The 14211-nt window shown below is 61.7% G+C and overlaps 2 protein-coding genes across 6 annotated transcripts; one reads left to right on the forward strand and one right to left on the reverse strand.

Annotated features, from left to right (window-relative positions):
* The first annotated feature begins 1299 nt into the window (after window positions 1–1299).
* Window positions 1300–4290, forward strand: FUZ (fuzzy planar cell polarity protein). Of its 4 annotated transcripts, none has more exons than XM_021003475.2 (11): window positions 1300–2050; window positions 2225–2346; window positions 2539–2623; window positions 2718–2786; window positions 2872–2976; window positions 3059–3256; window positions 3335–3430; window positions 3519–3625; window positions 3707–3771; window positions 3863–3937; window positions 4026–4290. In XM_021003475.2, the coding sequence occupies exons 1-11, from the start codon at window positions 1940–1942 to the stop codon at window positions 4256–4258; spliced, it is 1266 nt and encodes a 421-aa protein (XP_020859134.1). In that variant the 5' UTR covers window positions 1300–1939; the 3' UTR covers window positions 4259–4290. The 4 variants fall into 4 exon arrangements, with proteins under 4 accessions (XP_020859134.1, XP_020859133.1, XP_020859135.1 ...); XM_021003474.2 differs by having other exon boundaries at window positions 1301–2050; window positions 4023–4290; XM_021003476.2 differs by having other exon boundaries at window positions 1301–2050; window positions 3059–3109; window positions 4023–4290.
* AP2A1 (adaptor related protein complex 2 subunit alpha 1) lies at window positions 4284–13710 on the reverse strand. 2 transcript variants are annotated; one of them, XM_078145971.1, is made up of 23 exons: window positions 13481–13710; window positions 11005–11073; window positions 10759–10901; window positions 10476–10669; window positions 10254–10383; window positions 10064–10165; window positions 8910–9018; window positions 8443–8593; window positions 8192–8360; window positions 7963–8100; window positions 7685–7867; window positions 7477–7574; window positions 7151–7382; window positions 6832–7002; window positions 6583–6749; window positions 6018–6074; window positions 5850–5932; window positions 5662–5752; window positions 5401–5523; window positions 5166–5282; window positions 4995–5064; window positions 4782–4897; window positions 4284–4688 (listed from the first exon to the last, which is right to left on the reverse strand). In XM_078145971.1, exons 1-23 carry the CDS (start codon window positions 13545–13547, stop codon window positions 4676–4678), a joined length of 2793 nt encoding a protein of 930 aa, XP_078002097.1. In that variant the 5' UTR covers window positions 13548–13710; the 3' UTR covers window positions 4284–4675. The 2 variants fall into 2 exon arrangements, with proteins under 2 accessions (XP_078002097.1, XP_078002096.1); XM_078145970.1 differs by having other exon boundaries at window positions 4782–4916; window positions 13481–13709.
* Window positions 13711–14211: the final 501 nt, after the last annotated feature.

Genomic DNA, 14211 nt, shown 5'->3' on the forward strand with positions numbered 1-14211 from the left:
GTATGCCAGGCACTGTGCTAAGCACTTTACAAATATAATTTCTTTTGATCCTCACAAAAATCCTGGGAGAAAGGTGTTATTATTTTCATGTTATAATTTAAAAAAAAAACTGAGGCAGACAGAAACTAAATGACTTGGCTAGGGTCCATCACAGAGCTAGGAAGTACCTGAGGCTAGATTTGAACTCGGGTCTTCCTCACTCCTGACTCTGCATTCTTGCCACTGTGACACCTAGCTGGGGAATAAGAAAACTTTCTTGAGGAAGAGGGTAGAGCTATACAAAGTAGAGGGAGGCGACTTCAGGTGATGTACTCCTGAATAACCCTGGAAGGCCACAGGCTCTCCCTGGACCGAGGGGCCTCTGCTGTAGCAGGAGGGAAACAAGGGGAGGTCTCACATCGTGAGGTAATGGGTCGGGCCAGGAGCCAGTTTAGCTGCCCTGGGAAAACATCTGATATGAGACCCCAGGCTGGATAAAACCCCTCCTCAGGCTCTTGGTCTCATCTCAGCTGAAGGCAAGTTCCTTTGCCATTAGATTCTTGGCCTAGAGAAAACAGAGAAAAGTAGATTCCCTACTACCACCATGGGCCAGAGGAGCCATTCAGGGGTGGGCATCCTTCCCCCAAAGCTCTGGACCCCTCAGACTTTCAAGATTCAGGGGTGTGGTTCATAGGTTCATTTGGGGCTGGGGGGAGGGGAGTGCTGTGAAACAGGCAGGTCTCAAGTCCAAAATCAGGGATTATAGCATGTTATACCCGGAGCCATTGCCTGAACTCAGTGACCGAAGGGCAAAGGAGCAGCAGCTCTGGACAGCCCAGGATTCCAGGAGGGGGATCTCATAGCCGACTCTTGGCTTCGATCTCAACCGAGAACAGGAAGGTCTTGCTGACAAAGCAAATCAGAAAATATGATTTCAGACTTGATTTTATCAACGCACATTACATTTTAAAAAGAAACATTAGCCTCAGCTTTGCAAATGCATCTTAAGCACCACCTAAGCTTCTGTGTATTGGCTCCTCATGATTAAGCTGTGAGCGCCTGGAGAACAGAGAGGGTCTTACTTTTTATATCTGTAGTGCCCTGCCCTGCTCTGCTCACAGGACTTAACTAAATGCTTTATCGTTCATTCATGTAATCAAAAGTTTAAACCACAACGGTACAAATGGTATGAATGCGAATGACATGTGACAAAGATTATATTCATCATGACCAGGTTGGCGTTATAAGGGGGGATTCAGGGTTGCTTTCATATTGGGAAAATTATACACTTAACCATATTAGTAAGAAAATCAACCCAAATCATCCGACGACATCAATCCATGCAGAAAAAGCTTTTGCCAAAGTACAGCAGCCATTTCTGTTTTTAAAAAGTGTAAACAGGGACAACAAGAAGCCAGAGGCGCGGAAGCAGCGTGGGGCCCTCCGCCAGACCCGGCGCTGCCAGCCAGAAGGAAGGAGCTGTTTTGGACGCCGCTGACGTCACCAGCACCGCGAAAACGAGGGGGGTTGCCACGGCAACCCCTTCAGCAGCCGCCATCTCTGAAGCAGCACTGCGACAACCAGGGAGGGAGCTCAGCTCCCGGCAGAGCAAGTGACTCCGGAGTCAGTCGGGACAGCAGGACGCTCGGCCCTACGAATCCCGGCCACCGCCATCTTTGTTCGGGGCGCGCGCACTTCCTGCCGGTGGGCGGAAGCGGAGCTGCCTGCGAACCGAAGAGGGCACCATCGTCCTGAGACCACCGCCGGGCGCACACACTTCTGACAGGGGAAAGCTGAACGGGACCGGATCGCCGCCATCTTAGACAGGGGCTCGCGCTCTTCCGGCCACCGGGAGGAAGCGGGGCCGCTCTCTGGAGCTAAGCAGACAACGTCGTCCCCGTGGGCTGCAGCGCGCTTGGCCGGTCCCCACGGGACCCCTCGGCCGCCCCGAGGGGCCGGCATGGCGGAGGAGGGTGCCGCGGGCGCCGTGCACTTGCTCTGCCTCGCCGCCTCCAGCGGAGTCCCTCTATTCAGCCGGAGCAGCCGCGGAGGCGCCCCCTCCCGGCAGCAGGTGCGGTCCCTGGCGGCAGCGGGAAGGCGTGGGGGAGGGGGAGAGAACTACAGCTCCCGGCAGGGGCTGCGCGCACTGGGCTTGGTGACGCCGGCCCCAGGCGCTGGGCCTGCCGGGAGCTGTAGTTCTCACAGGCACCCGGCTCCCGTCCTGACCCCGTACCCCTTTTCCCAGCTGCCCTTTTCCATCATCGGCTCCCTCAATGGCGTGCACATGTTCGGCCAGAACCTGGACGTGACGCTGCGCTCCGCGCGCACAGAGGACTCGGTCGTGGTCTGGAAGACTTTCCACGACAGGTGAGCCGGGCCAGGAGCCCCGTGTCGGGGGGGATGGATGGGGGCGGCTGCCCCCGGGTGAGCTGGCTGGTGGCCGGTGCCCGCCCAGCGCGCCTCAGTTTCCCCGTTTGTAACAAACACCGGCACCAAGGGCAGGGGCTGCATTTTGCGGTTGCAGGGTCCTGACGCCCGCCTGACCCTTCCCTCTTCCAGCGTCACCCTCATCGTGCTGTCTTCGGAGCTGGGGTGTGCGGAGCTCAGACTGGAGCGCTTGCTGGAGCTGGTGTTTGGGGCCATGGTGAGAGGGGAACAGCGGGTGCGGACCCCTCCTCTCCCGCCGTGCCCCTGTCCTACGGCCCGGGTGTCCAGGCCCCCACACTATCTGTCCCTAGGTCCTGCTGGTTGGCCTTGAAGAGTTGACCAAAATCCGTAACGTGGAGAGGCTGAAGAAGGACCTGAGGGTGAGCCGGGGGCTGGGGCCGCAGGAGGGCCGGGATCGGGCGGGGAGCTGGCACCCGAGGCTCCGCCTGGCCCTTCTCTCCCCAGGCCGCCTATGGCCTCATCGACAGCCTGCTGGTGGACTCGGAGCTGGCCGGGGACCTGACTCAGTGCGTGGACTGCATCGTCCCTGCAGACGGGCCGCTGCTGCAGGTTGGGGATGACAGGGAGAGAGGGAGGGGAGGGGAGGGCTGGGCTGGACCGGGCCCAGCTGATCTCAGCCTTTCTCCTTCAGGAGGCCCTGGCAGGCTTCGCCGAGGAGATGGGCAGTGTCTTCGCCAGCCTGGTAGCAGGCGGCCGGGTGGTTGTGGGGACGGAGGGTTGGTGGCGCCTTGGGGCACCAGAGGCAGTGCTGCTGCCCTGGCTTGTGGGCACCCTCCCATTCCAGGCTGCTCGTGATTACCCTGTTTATTTGCCCCATGGGAGCCCCACGGTGAGTGAGTAGCAGGGTAGGCACAGGGAAAGGGCCTGGGGGTTTTTCCCCTCATCCCCTAAGCTGCCCCTTTATTAGGTGCCTCACCGGCTCCTGACGCTGATGCTGCTACCTGGCCTGGAGCTGTGTGTGCTGTGTGGACCTCAGCCACCTCTGAGCCAGGTGGAGCCTCAGGTGAGCCACTGGCCCATGGTCACCTAGCGGTCCCACGCCAGTGTTACGCAGGCCTTGACCCTGGCCTCTCCCCTAAATCCTGCCCTAGGTCTTAGAACGCTGGTGGCAGCCTGTGCTTGAGCCACTGAGGGCCTGCGTGGCCCTCGCACCTCGGGGGATTCCTGCAGGCTTCCCCCTGCACCCTGGTATTCTAGGGTAAGTGGGACGGGAGCCAGGACCTGGATGACTTAAGCCCATGCCCCAAGACCACGAGGTTAACAGGGTCTCCCCCGCCAGGCTCCTCCTCCTGCACCTAGAGCAGAGACGTGGCCTCTTCGCAGTGGACCTTGGCGGAGAGGAAGGCGAGTCATGGGGTGACCAATCATAGTGTGGGAGGGGACTGGGGGGAGAAGTGGGACAGGGAGGCAGCTTCGAGGTCCTTCTCCCCACTAGGTCCTTCTCCCAGGATCCGCCGGCGCCTCCTACGCTCTTTCTACGTGCTGGTCACTGCCACCCATTTCCCCCCAGGTCAGCCAGGCCCAAGGCTTTGCAGGGAGGGCAGAGGAGGGGGGAGCCCCAGATCCCTAGCCAGCTTTTTCCCTTTTCTCCTCAGAAGAAAAGGCCGAGGAGCAGGGATGCCCCACGGAGGTTCCACGGGCCTGCTATGTGGTGTCTGGGGTAGCTGCGGAGGGGCCACAGGGCCTACAGGACCCTGGGGCTGGGCTCAGGCTGGTGGCAGTGCAGGCAGGGCCCCGCCGCCTCCTGCTGCTGGTGAGTCCCCAGAGCCCGACATATGCCCTGCGGGGTCTGGCCACTCGGACCCTGCATGCTCTTACGCCAGTCCTCTAAGCCCCAATAAAGTGCCCAGACCTGCCACCGTCCCAGCGTCTCTTCTCTTTATTCACTCGCATTAATACACAGTGGGCTAGGGGCAGGGCAGAGGAGGGGACAGCCCGAGCCCCCTCCCCTCTGTGCTTTAGGGAAGGGGGCCCCGACACTGTAAACAGCAGCAGATCAAAAAATAGATACAAAAGGGCAAAGGGGAAGGCCTTGGCCAGGGGGCCAGGCTCTGCCACCTGGAGGCCGCCTCTGATTCCAGGTGCCCTGGGGCCCCTGGCCCAGACTCCCAGAGAGCTGAGCCCTTTGCCACACTGGCCCCACCCCCATCCCTTCTCCGGGCAGGGGTGCCCACGGTCCAAGGTCAGAACTGCTCAGCCAACAGCTCACACAGGTGACGAGATACACTCTCCTTGCTGGTCCGGAGAGTCAGGCGGTACATCTGGGGCCAGGAGACAAGGAGCAGGGGTCAGGGACGGGGGTGAGCCGCGGGACTGGGAGCGCCCCCCCCACACACACACACACCCTCTCCCACCTGGGCCTGGGCGTTGGGCTCGAGCCGCAGCAGGCAGCCCACCTGCAGGGCTTTGGTCTGCACGATCCCAGCACCCACATAGTTCTCTGGGTTTGGGTCCACGTTGTCCAGCAGGGCTGAGCCAAAGCCCAGGAGCTGCGAATGCAAAGAAAGGAAAGGCAGGGCGGCTCCCAGATCCCTGACCCCTGACCCCGGGGGACCCTGCTCCCTCACCTTGGCCTTGGTCACCTCAGAATCCATAGGGTGATTGGCTTGGAAGATTTTCTGGGCCTCCTGTTGGGGGCTGGAAATGACAAGACAGACAGCAAACAGGCTGAGCCCCAGGTGGGGCTGCACCCACTTCCCACCCACAATCCCCACCCCAGCCCCTCAGCAGCCCCTCACAGGCTCAGCTGCTTCCAGCGCTGGAAGAAGGCCTGGGCAGCCATCTCAGTGGGCTGGAAAAACTTGTTGATTGTCACCGGGAGCTTGAGAGTGAGGGCTTGAGGAGCACCCCCGTACCTGGACAGGAGGAAGGCAAAGGAGGCCCCTGGCTGTGCAGGCCTCGTCCGCCTGTGCACCCAGCCCAGCCCTGTCCCCAGAGCTCTCTGCCCCCACCCCAGCTGGCCCAGCCCCTCACCTGAAACGCACAGTCAACAAAGGGGGTGTGAGGAAGTCCCTCAGACACTCAATGTTGAGGACCTGCTGCACCTGTGCACCCCCATCCACCTGGCCCGGCACCCGCTTGGTCTGTACCACCAGCTGTGCACCCAGAGGCGTCAAGGAAGGAAACCTGAGCGGGTGGCGGGGACTACGGGGGGGGGGGGAGCTGTCACCCAGCAGGGCAGGGCAAGGGAGAGGTGGGGAGCCTGGAATCAGGACTGCAGTCTTGAGGAGGATATGAGACTGGAGGTCCCCAGGGTGAGTAACAGTGGGACAGAAGTTCTGGAACTGCACCGAGGTCTTGTTTCCATAGAAGAGATACATGCGTCCTGGGAAGAGAAGGGGCCTCTGAGCCCGGCTCAGAGGGACTGCTGCCCTCCCTGACCGCCCCCTCCCAAACACCCACCCCTTCTCAGGCTTACACACCCAGGTTCTGCCGGAACTCAGACTTGACCCCGATCTGCAGCAAAGCGTTCTCAAAGAGGACCCCGCTGTTCTTGCACACGAACCTGTGAACACACGGGGCCGGCCTGAGTGAGGGCCGGCCTGAGCTCTGGGCCCCGGCCCTGCCTCCCCACAGCCCCCCGCACTCACTTGTGCAGAAGCTCGTCAGCCTCGGGGATGGGGATGCCGGGGTCCTCAGCAGCTGGGCTGGTGGGAAAGAGAAGAGATAAGGCAGGGAAGAGGAAGAGAGATGCTTCCCCAGAAAAGACAAAAACAAAGTACACAGGGCTCCCCTACATTCAGGCTCCCCTCCTCCCAGGGCCTCCTCCTCAGCCCCCAGTACCCCAGCCCCTCCAGGCCCCTTCCCCGTGCCCACCCCGCAGGCCCCCAGGTCTCCGGCCCCCTCCCCCTTACTCAGCAGCTGGAGCCTGGTCGGCCAGTAAGGCCCTAGGGCTCTCAGGGGCTGGGGGCTCCAGCTCACTGGGCCATCCAATCCCAGGACAGACACGGGAGAAGGACAGGGCAGGCAGCCAATCCCAGGGAGGCAGCAAGGCAGAGAGAGGAGAGCAGGCTGAGCACAAGACTGACGACGCCGGGAGGGAAGGACAGAGGGAGCCAGAGAGGAAGGGCCTAGGACTCAGACAACAGAAAGGGCACCCAGAGAGGGGCCGCGTGGAAGGCTCCAGAGGAGGGCTGGGCCAGGGGCCCCAAGTACCTGAGGAAGGCCTCCTCAGGGCTGGGCCCCAGGCTGGGTGGGCCCCCCGTGGGGCTGTCAGAGAACACATCCACCAGGAGGCTGCCGGCACTGGGAGGTGCTGGGGGGGCTGCAGGGGGAGGGGCCGCCCGCAGCCCCAGGAGGTCAGCAGAGGGCGAGGGTGTAGACTGCAAAGAGAAGGCGCCCATGTAGTGCGGCTGGGGGGCAGGGTGGCCCACCCACCTCCCCTACCTCTCCTCTGGCTCCTACCCCAGTACTGGGGGCCGGTTCCACACCCCCATTCACGTCACCCCCAGGCCCCGGCTCCCTGCGCCCATCATCCAGGGTGCTGGCCGCCCCGGGGCCCTTCTTCCGCTTGAGCTTGGCGAGGATGGATGACTCCCTCTCTGGGAAAGGAGGCATCTCTTCCAGTACTGTGGCCTGGGAGTGGGGTGGCAAAGAGGAGCATTACTCCAGGGAGGCTGGATGGGAGCCCCAGGCCAGGCCCAAACCCCGAACCCCAGCACCACCCCCTCATCTCGAAACCGAGGACAGAGGCCGCTGGCGGCCGGGCTGTGGCCCCACTGACCAGGACGTCAGTGCTGGCGATGGAGCTGAGGGTAAGGTACTCGACTGCGCGCTGCTGCAGCTCCACGTCGGCATTGCGCAGCTGGGAGCCCGCCCGCAGCACCGCCTGGATGGTGGCCTTGGTCTCAGGGAACAGGTTGATGAACTTGATGTAGGTGGAGAGCAGCAGTGCCCTCGTGGCCACGCTGCACAGATGGAACTTGGAATGCAGCAGTGAGAACTGCACCGGGGGGCTGTGTGGGCACAGGGCATGAGGCCACTGGCACCGCCGGTCCTCAAGCTTGCACCCTTCCACCCCGCCCCACCCAAGGGCCCGGCAGCCCTCACCTGGAGCGCGGGTCTCCAGCAATGAGGTTCCCAAACTCTCCGAGGATGTAGCCGCCAACCTTCACCATGTTCTCATGGCAGGCCGGTGCCTGGAGGGCCTGAGGAAGGGAGGGGCGGACGGCATGACCTTTGGGGACAGGGGGCAGGGGACATGTGGGGGCGGGGGGAGGAAAGGGGCACAGGAGGAGACAGAGCAGAAGGGCCTGACCTCAAAGACAGTCTTGGCCGCGTAGCCCTGCACGTCGTCCCGGTTGGTGACAATCTGGAGCACGCGGTACCACACCTCCTCACTCACATAGTCGCCCGCAATGCGGATCAGGTTGAGGATGGTGTCCACATACCAGCTATAATCCACCGCATACTTCTCAGCCAGGATCGCCACCTTCAGCACCTGGCGAGGATGAGGCAAGGCACCCTGTGGGTGAGGCAGCCCCCTCCCTGGCCTCCAGCCCCCGGGGTCCCCGCTGGGCCAGGGAGCCAGCTCACAATCTCCTCCCGGATGGCGTAGTCGGCCGTCTCCAAGTAGCGCAACATCTCCGACACAATCTGCTTGGCGTTGCTTCGGTCACACATGGCGTAGAGGAGGTCAGCCGCCCGCTGTCTCACACTGACATCACGCTCCGTCTGGGGCAGATGGGGAGATGGTGAGGGCTGAGGGGCAGGAAATGACAGGGAGCCAGGGTGGGGTGGAGGCCGGCAGAACTGGGGGCAGTACCTTAAGGGCGTTGATGACCGTGTCGATGTGGGTCTTGACGGCCTCATGGGAAAACTCGGAGCTGGCCAGCGTGCACATGCTCTCTAGGGCCAGGTAACGCAGGTTGGTCTCACGGTGCTGGAGGAACTGGCCCAGCTGGTTGCAGGCCCGCACCAGGAGGTTGGGCTCACTATGCATCAGGGAGACAGGTGAGGGTGACGGTTCATCCCGGCCAGGCCTTCCCCAGCCCCAAGCCTGGGCAGCCCCCAGACCTGTCATAGTGGATTATGAGGCTGATGGTCTCGAAGAGGACGGCGTTCTTGGCATTGGAATGCTGCACCTTCTTTGACTTGGGGGGTTCCTGGGCCTTGTTCAGGACTGTTTCCAGACACTCCACCAGCCGCCCCTTCACTGCGGCATCCTCTGGGGCCCAGAGGAGACAGGGAAGGGTCACTGCCTGGCCCAGTCCAGCCCCAGCCCCCCCCCCAAGCATGGCCTCGAAGGACTACACCCCACGACCCACTGAGGCCCTGAAGGCTTCCCACTGGACAGGTAGGCTCGGCCCCAAGAGGGCTGCCCGAGCCTTTTCATCCCCATCCTCCTCTCCTCCAGTGGCCTGGCCACCTGCAGGCCCAGGGAAAAGAAGAAGCCCTTAACGTGGGGACGCAGGGGCCCAACTACAAGGACGAGGCCTAGGCTGCTCCGGAACCTTCCAGAACTTTCCAGGAACAGGGCCTACCTGGTGGTGCATAACACTGCAGTAAACGGAGCAGCTTCACAGACAACCACGGAGCGGGGACAAAGTAGTAGGTGTAGTCCTGGAGGTCTGTGGAGGCTGAGGAGACGATCTGGGGGGCATGGGGGAAGGGGAGGACAGAGATGAGATGGCAGTGGGGAGAGAGTGGGAGGAAGAGAGAGAAAAGGGGAAAGAGAGAGAGAGATGGTAGATGGAGGAGAAGAGATGGCAGGGAAGATGGAGAGACAGGGGGAGGGGAAGAGAGGAAAGGGGAGAGAGATGGCAGGAAGGAAGGAGGAGGAGGGAGGGGAAGAGACAGATGAGGTGGGGTAGAAGGGAAGAGGGAGGGAGAGGCAAGGAGGGAGAGGAAGGAAGGGAGAGGGACAGAAAGAGAAAGGGAGACAGAGAGATAGAGAGAAGGCCGTGGGGGAGAGGGGAGCTACGCCTCCAGCTTTCCTGTGCTCCTCCCCTGACCCGGGTTCAAATACTCACTTGAACGCTGCCATTTTCAGAACCAAACTCTTGCTGGGCCCACTGAGGCAGGGCCTCTGGGGAGGGGAGTGTCAGACTGGTCCCTAGGAGAGGGGGAATGTGCGGGTGCAGCGGGAAAGTTCAGCAGCTGGCTTTTGCCCATGACTGCGCCCACCTCTGGCCCAGTGGTGGTCCGGGCATGGCTCCCCCCCCGCCCCCGGCTCTCTGGCGATGCCCCCACAGCTTGGCAGTTCTAGATCCCACACTGCCCACAGTGGGCTGGGCCTACATACCAGGTCTGCTGGGACTGTATTTTCCAGCCTCCTTCCCTCACACCACCACAACCAACAATGTGCACCACTCACGTGTGTGGAGGATTTTTAGGGTGGCAGAGCACATTGACAAGAGGGTTATCACCTGCCCCCTAAGAATCCAAGACTGGATGGTAGGGTCTGGAATGGTCTGCAGCAGGCCAGCTGAGCTGTCCTCTCTCTTGAGGCCCTTGACTTTAGGCTGGCCTGGGGCAGGCCACAAAGCCTCCCTGGTGACCAGGTGCTTGTGAAACAGGAGGAGGAAACCAAGGCAGAGGAGACAGAGCACTGAGAGGGGAGTAGGGGCAGCGGCAGGCAGGCAGACAGGGGGAGAAGCAGAAGCAGAGAGAAGACGCAGCCCACCGGCCCGCTCACCCGGCTCAGCCTCGACACAGCCAAAGAGACACAAGTCTTGAAGTCCTCAGGGTTCTTCTTGCAGAGGCAAGTGATGAGGCTGACAGCAGCAGTGACCACGCCCTGTGGGCGGGGGAGCAGGTCAGGACTGAGGCCCCGGGCCCCACTCCCGAGCCCCCCACCGCCCACCCCAGGGCTCCAGGCGCCTCACCATGTGCTGGTCATTGAGGAGGTGTACCACACGGGCCGTCCACTCGCCCATGGGCACGAGGTCGGGCGAGGCCTTGTACAGGCGCAGCAGGCACAGGGCGGCACTCTGCTTGACGCTGTCCATGCTGTCCCTGGGGCGGACAGGGCTCAGGGGTCGCCCCGTTCCACCACGCCTGCCCCCCCTGCAGCCAGTCCCGACCGCCACCCCCGCCCGCCCCCTCACCCTGCCACCAGGATCCGGGGGATGTCGGCAGCGAAGGCCTCGCCCATCTCGCGGCTGCCCACGTTGGCGATGCAGTGCAGGGCCAGGCACATGAAGGTGGGGTTCCGGCTGGTCAGGTCATTCTTGACTCCGTTGTTGATGAGACGTATCAGCTCCGACGTGGAGTTCACCAGCACCGAGATGAACAGGTAGCCCTGGTCCAAGGAGCCCGAGGGGGTGCCTCAGCCGGGGCCTCGCCCCCGCCCCAAACCACCCCCCCCCCCCCGTGCTCAGCCCCACTCACAATCTGCTTCTCCGTGTACTTGTTGGAACTGAGCAGGTTCACAGCCTCCATGTGGCCGAAGTCGATGTCGTGGCCCAGGAGGAAGATGAAGAGCAGCTTGCAGACATACTTCTTCTTGCTGTACCCATCCAGGGCCTTGTCCCCTGGGAGGAGAGGACGGACCACATGTGGACGCAGGCCAGGATGGAGTACGGGTGGGGGTGGGGAGCCAGCCTTGGCCCCACCGCCCCAGCCCCTCCCACTCACCTTTGAACTTGGACCGGATGTTGGCCAGCTCCTTGTTGATCCTCTTAATCTCTGCCTCTTTGCTCTTACCTGGGGAGAGGGGGTGGAGATCCAGGCCTGAAATATTCCCCCTCCCGCCCTAGGACCTCCCTAGACCCCATCCTGGGGTGACACGCCGCCTGAGTGGAAGGGACGCTCAAGGGCATCCTCCACGTCCCTCACTGAAGAGAAGGGAAAACCACGACCTGCAACAGGGACCTGCCCAAGGTCAGAGGGTCAGAGTCTCCTCTTCACAGTCTGTCCTCCCCTCCGAGCCCCCAGACTGTCTAGCACACTCCCTCTTCCCAGCCATCCTGCCCTCTACATCCCAGCCCAACAGGCCTGGAGTCAGGATGACCTGAGTCCAAATCTGGCCTCAGACACATCCTAGCTCTGCGACTCTGCGCAAGTCGCTTCACCTCTGCCTCAGTTTCCTCTTCTGCAAAATGGGGATAACAAGAGCACCGACCTCCCAGGTCGATCAGGAGGATCAAATAAGATGATATTTGAAAAGCGCTCAGCACAATACTTAGCACGCAGTGGTGCTGTTCAGTTGTTTCTGTCACGTCTGATTCTCCATGACCCCATGTGGAGTCTTCTTGGCAGATACTAGAGTGGTTTGCCAGGTCCTTCTCCAGCTCATTTGACAGATGAGGAAACTGAGGCAAACAGGGTGAAGTGACTTGCTCAGGGTCACAAAGCTAGTGTAGGAGGCCACATCTGAACTCAGGTCTTCCTGACTCCAGGCCTGGTGCTCTATCTACTGCACCACCTAGCTGCCCTCAGTACACAGTAGGAGCTCTATACAGCCTTCTTCCCTTCCCCCGATGCACAATACGCTGTCTCCCCTCTAAGCCTTTATCCAGACTATTCCTCAGGCCCAAAAGGCTTTCCCTCCTCAGACTCCTGGCACCCTTGGAGATGCCATTCAAAGCATCCTCATAGGTCAGGACTTTCCCGGTTACCCGGTTATTACATCCCACACCAAAATCACTGTTGTTTTTTTAAACTGGTCCATAGTGAATACAACCTCCGTGAACGTGGGGCCCATGAGGGCAGGAAGCCTTTTTCGTCTCTGAGGCAGGCAATGCCCTGGGTCACACAGCTAGTGTCTGAGGCTTTGTATGTCCAATGCCTGGCACCAGTGATTGTTGGTTTGGCTGGAGGTTCTAAAGCCTCCCCGAGCACCCCCCAGCACCCCCAAGGCAGTCTGCTCCCCAGCTGGCCAGCCTCCCTGGGAGCTCCTAGCCACAGCTCCCTTGTGCTCCCAGGCCCAATTCCTGGCTGGCCTCTGGAGGAGACAGGTGACTCCGGGTGGGTCTGAGCAGGCCAGACCCTGCCATTCCCAGTCCTGGGCTCCCACGTTACACATGGCCTCGCAGAGGGCTATTCCAGTGAGATTTTTTTTAGCCAAAAGGCAGGACTCGACATGGCTCCCTCTTCACACTCGCACGCTCTCCATCCTTCCTGAATGTGGGTACTCCCAGTCATTCTCCCTCCTGGTCTTCCTTCCCTCTCAGAGCTGCCAGGCTCCTTACCCTGGCTTCTCTCTCTTCCCCTGCCTGACCCACAGATCTGAGCACTAAGCTTGAGTTCAAATCCAGCCTCAGACATTTTACTAGCTGTGTGACCCACGACATTGCCTGCCTCAGTTTATTCAACAGTAAAGAAAGCACCTACCAACCGAGATTGTCATGAGGCTTGAACCATATATCCAGCAGACATCTTAAACTATGTCCAAAACTGAACTCATGCCCCCCGCCCCATGTCCAGTACGGTGCCAAGCCCTCAGCCCCTGGCTCCATCAGCAGCTGCCTGCCTGGGGTCTCCACCCCCCATCTTCAGCCCCCAAGGTGTGACCCCGGCATCCCTGTCACGGCTGCCCCCAATACTCCCCACGGCCTCCAGGAGCGAACACAAACCCCGTGCGGCATCCCAGGCCCCTCCTCTCCCGTCCAGCGACCCCGGGCCTCCAGCTGGGGTCCGGCATCTCCTTCAAGGTGCCCTCCTGGTAACTACTCCCTAGTTATCCTGTTAGACTATAAGCTCCCCAAGGGCAGGCCCCGTCTCTACTTCAGCGCAGGGCCTGGCACACAGTTAGGTGCTGCTTCTTTCCCCTCCCTCCATGCCCCCGCCCACCTGTGCCCCCCATCAGTCCCCAGGCCCTGCCCCCTACAACGCCCCCGCTCCAGGCAGGCGGAGGACCTGGGTTCTAATGCTCCTCTCTACCTGGGTGACCTTGGGCTAGTCCTCACTCTCCTCCCTACAATAAGGGGCTGGCCTAGATGATGGGGGGGGTGGTCTCTTCTCTGGGGCCTGATCAGCTGAGGGTGGCATGACTCTACCAAGGCCGGGGAGGGGCGCCTGCAGCACTAGGGAGCCTCAGCAGCCTCTGGAGTAGGGACCGACCCGTGCGTGGCCCCGCCCCAGGCCCCGCCCCCGCCCCCGCCCCGCTCACAGTTGCGGATGTCCGAGATGAACACGGCCAGGCCCCGCATGCCGTCACCCTTGGACACGGCCGGCATGATGGCGGCGGGGCCCCCGGGCTCCGGGGCCGGACCGGGAGGGCTGGGGGACGGGGGCGGGGGCGGAGCCGGAGCCGGAGCCGGAGCCGGGGCCGGGACCACCGGACGCTCCTCTCCTCGGCGCTGAGGGAGAAAGGGAGGGACCGCGGCAGACAGGCAGGCGGGCTGCGTCGACGCCCCCTCATTGGGCGCCCGCCCCCGCGTCTCACAGCACCTATTGGTCGTCACCGCAGTCGCCCCGCCTATTCCCTGTCCCTATTGGGCCAAGTTTACGTCGCGCAGAGCTGCCTCCGCCCACCAGCTTCCCATTGGCCAAGCTCGGCCGCCGTTTCCGCCCAGAGGACTAGGTCGGGGAAGCAGGAGGACGTAGGGGAAAGGGGAGGGGAGGGGAGTTGCCTGGGAGACAGGAGGAGTTCACCTCAGCGCAAAAACCCCGCCCCTGCTCTCCCATCCTTGCGCCGATTGGAGGAGCCTGATACACTTCCGCCATTGCCGGCGAATCGTACGGGGGAAATGGGAAGGGAAGAAAAGTCCAGACCAATCGTGACGCAGGTCTCCCCCGATACCAAAAGGGATTGGTGAAACACAGAAGCATCAGCTATTGGCCAAGGGGCGGAGCAGCTGGGATAGGTGAAATGAGGTCTGCAATTCCCTGCTGCAGAAA

Source organism: Phascolarctos cinereus, unplaced genomic scaffold (assembly GCF_003287225.1).
Source record: "Phascolarctos cinereus isolate Bilbo 61053 unplaced genomic scaffold, phaCin_HiC Scaffold_726;HRSCAF=1367, whole genome shotgun sequence".
Classification (NCBI taxonomy): Eukaryota; Metazoa; Chordata; class Mammalia; order Diprotodontia; family Phascolarctidae; genus Phascolarctos; species Phascolarctos cinereus.

Bases quoted from the DNA above. Each gene is read 5' to 3' on its own strand.
- FUZ (XM_021003474.2), top strand. From the start codon at position 1,940: ATGGCGGAGGAGGGTGCCGCGGGCGCCGTGCACTTGCTCTGCCTCGCC. The intron at 2,787-2,871 runs GTGAGCCGGGGG...TTCTCTCCCCAG, and splicing joins GGCTGAAGAAGGACCTGAGG to GCCGCCTATGGCCTCATCGA. The intron at 2,977-3,058 runs GTTGGGGATGAC...TTTCTCCTTCAG, and splicing joins CAGACGGGCCGCTGCTGCAG to GAGGCCCTGGCAGGCTTCGC.
- AP2A1 (XM_078145970.1), bottom strand. From the start codon at position 13,547: ATGCCGGCCGTGTCCAAGGGTGACGGCATGCGGGGCCTGGCCGTGTTC. The intron at 10,670-10,758 runs GTGAGTGGGGCT...TCCTTGGACCAG, and splicing joins AGTACACGGAGAAGCAGATT to GGCTACCTGTTCATCTCGGT. The intron at 7,868-7,962 runs GTGAGCTGGCTC...CATCCTCGCCAG, and splicing joins ACGCCATCCGGGAGGAGATT to GTGCTGAAGGTGGCGATCCT.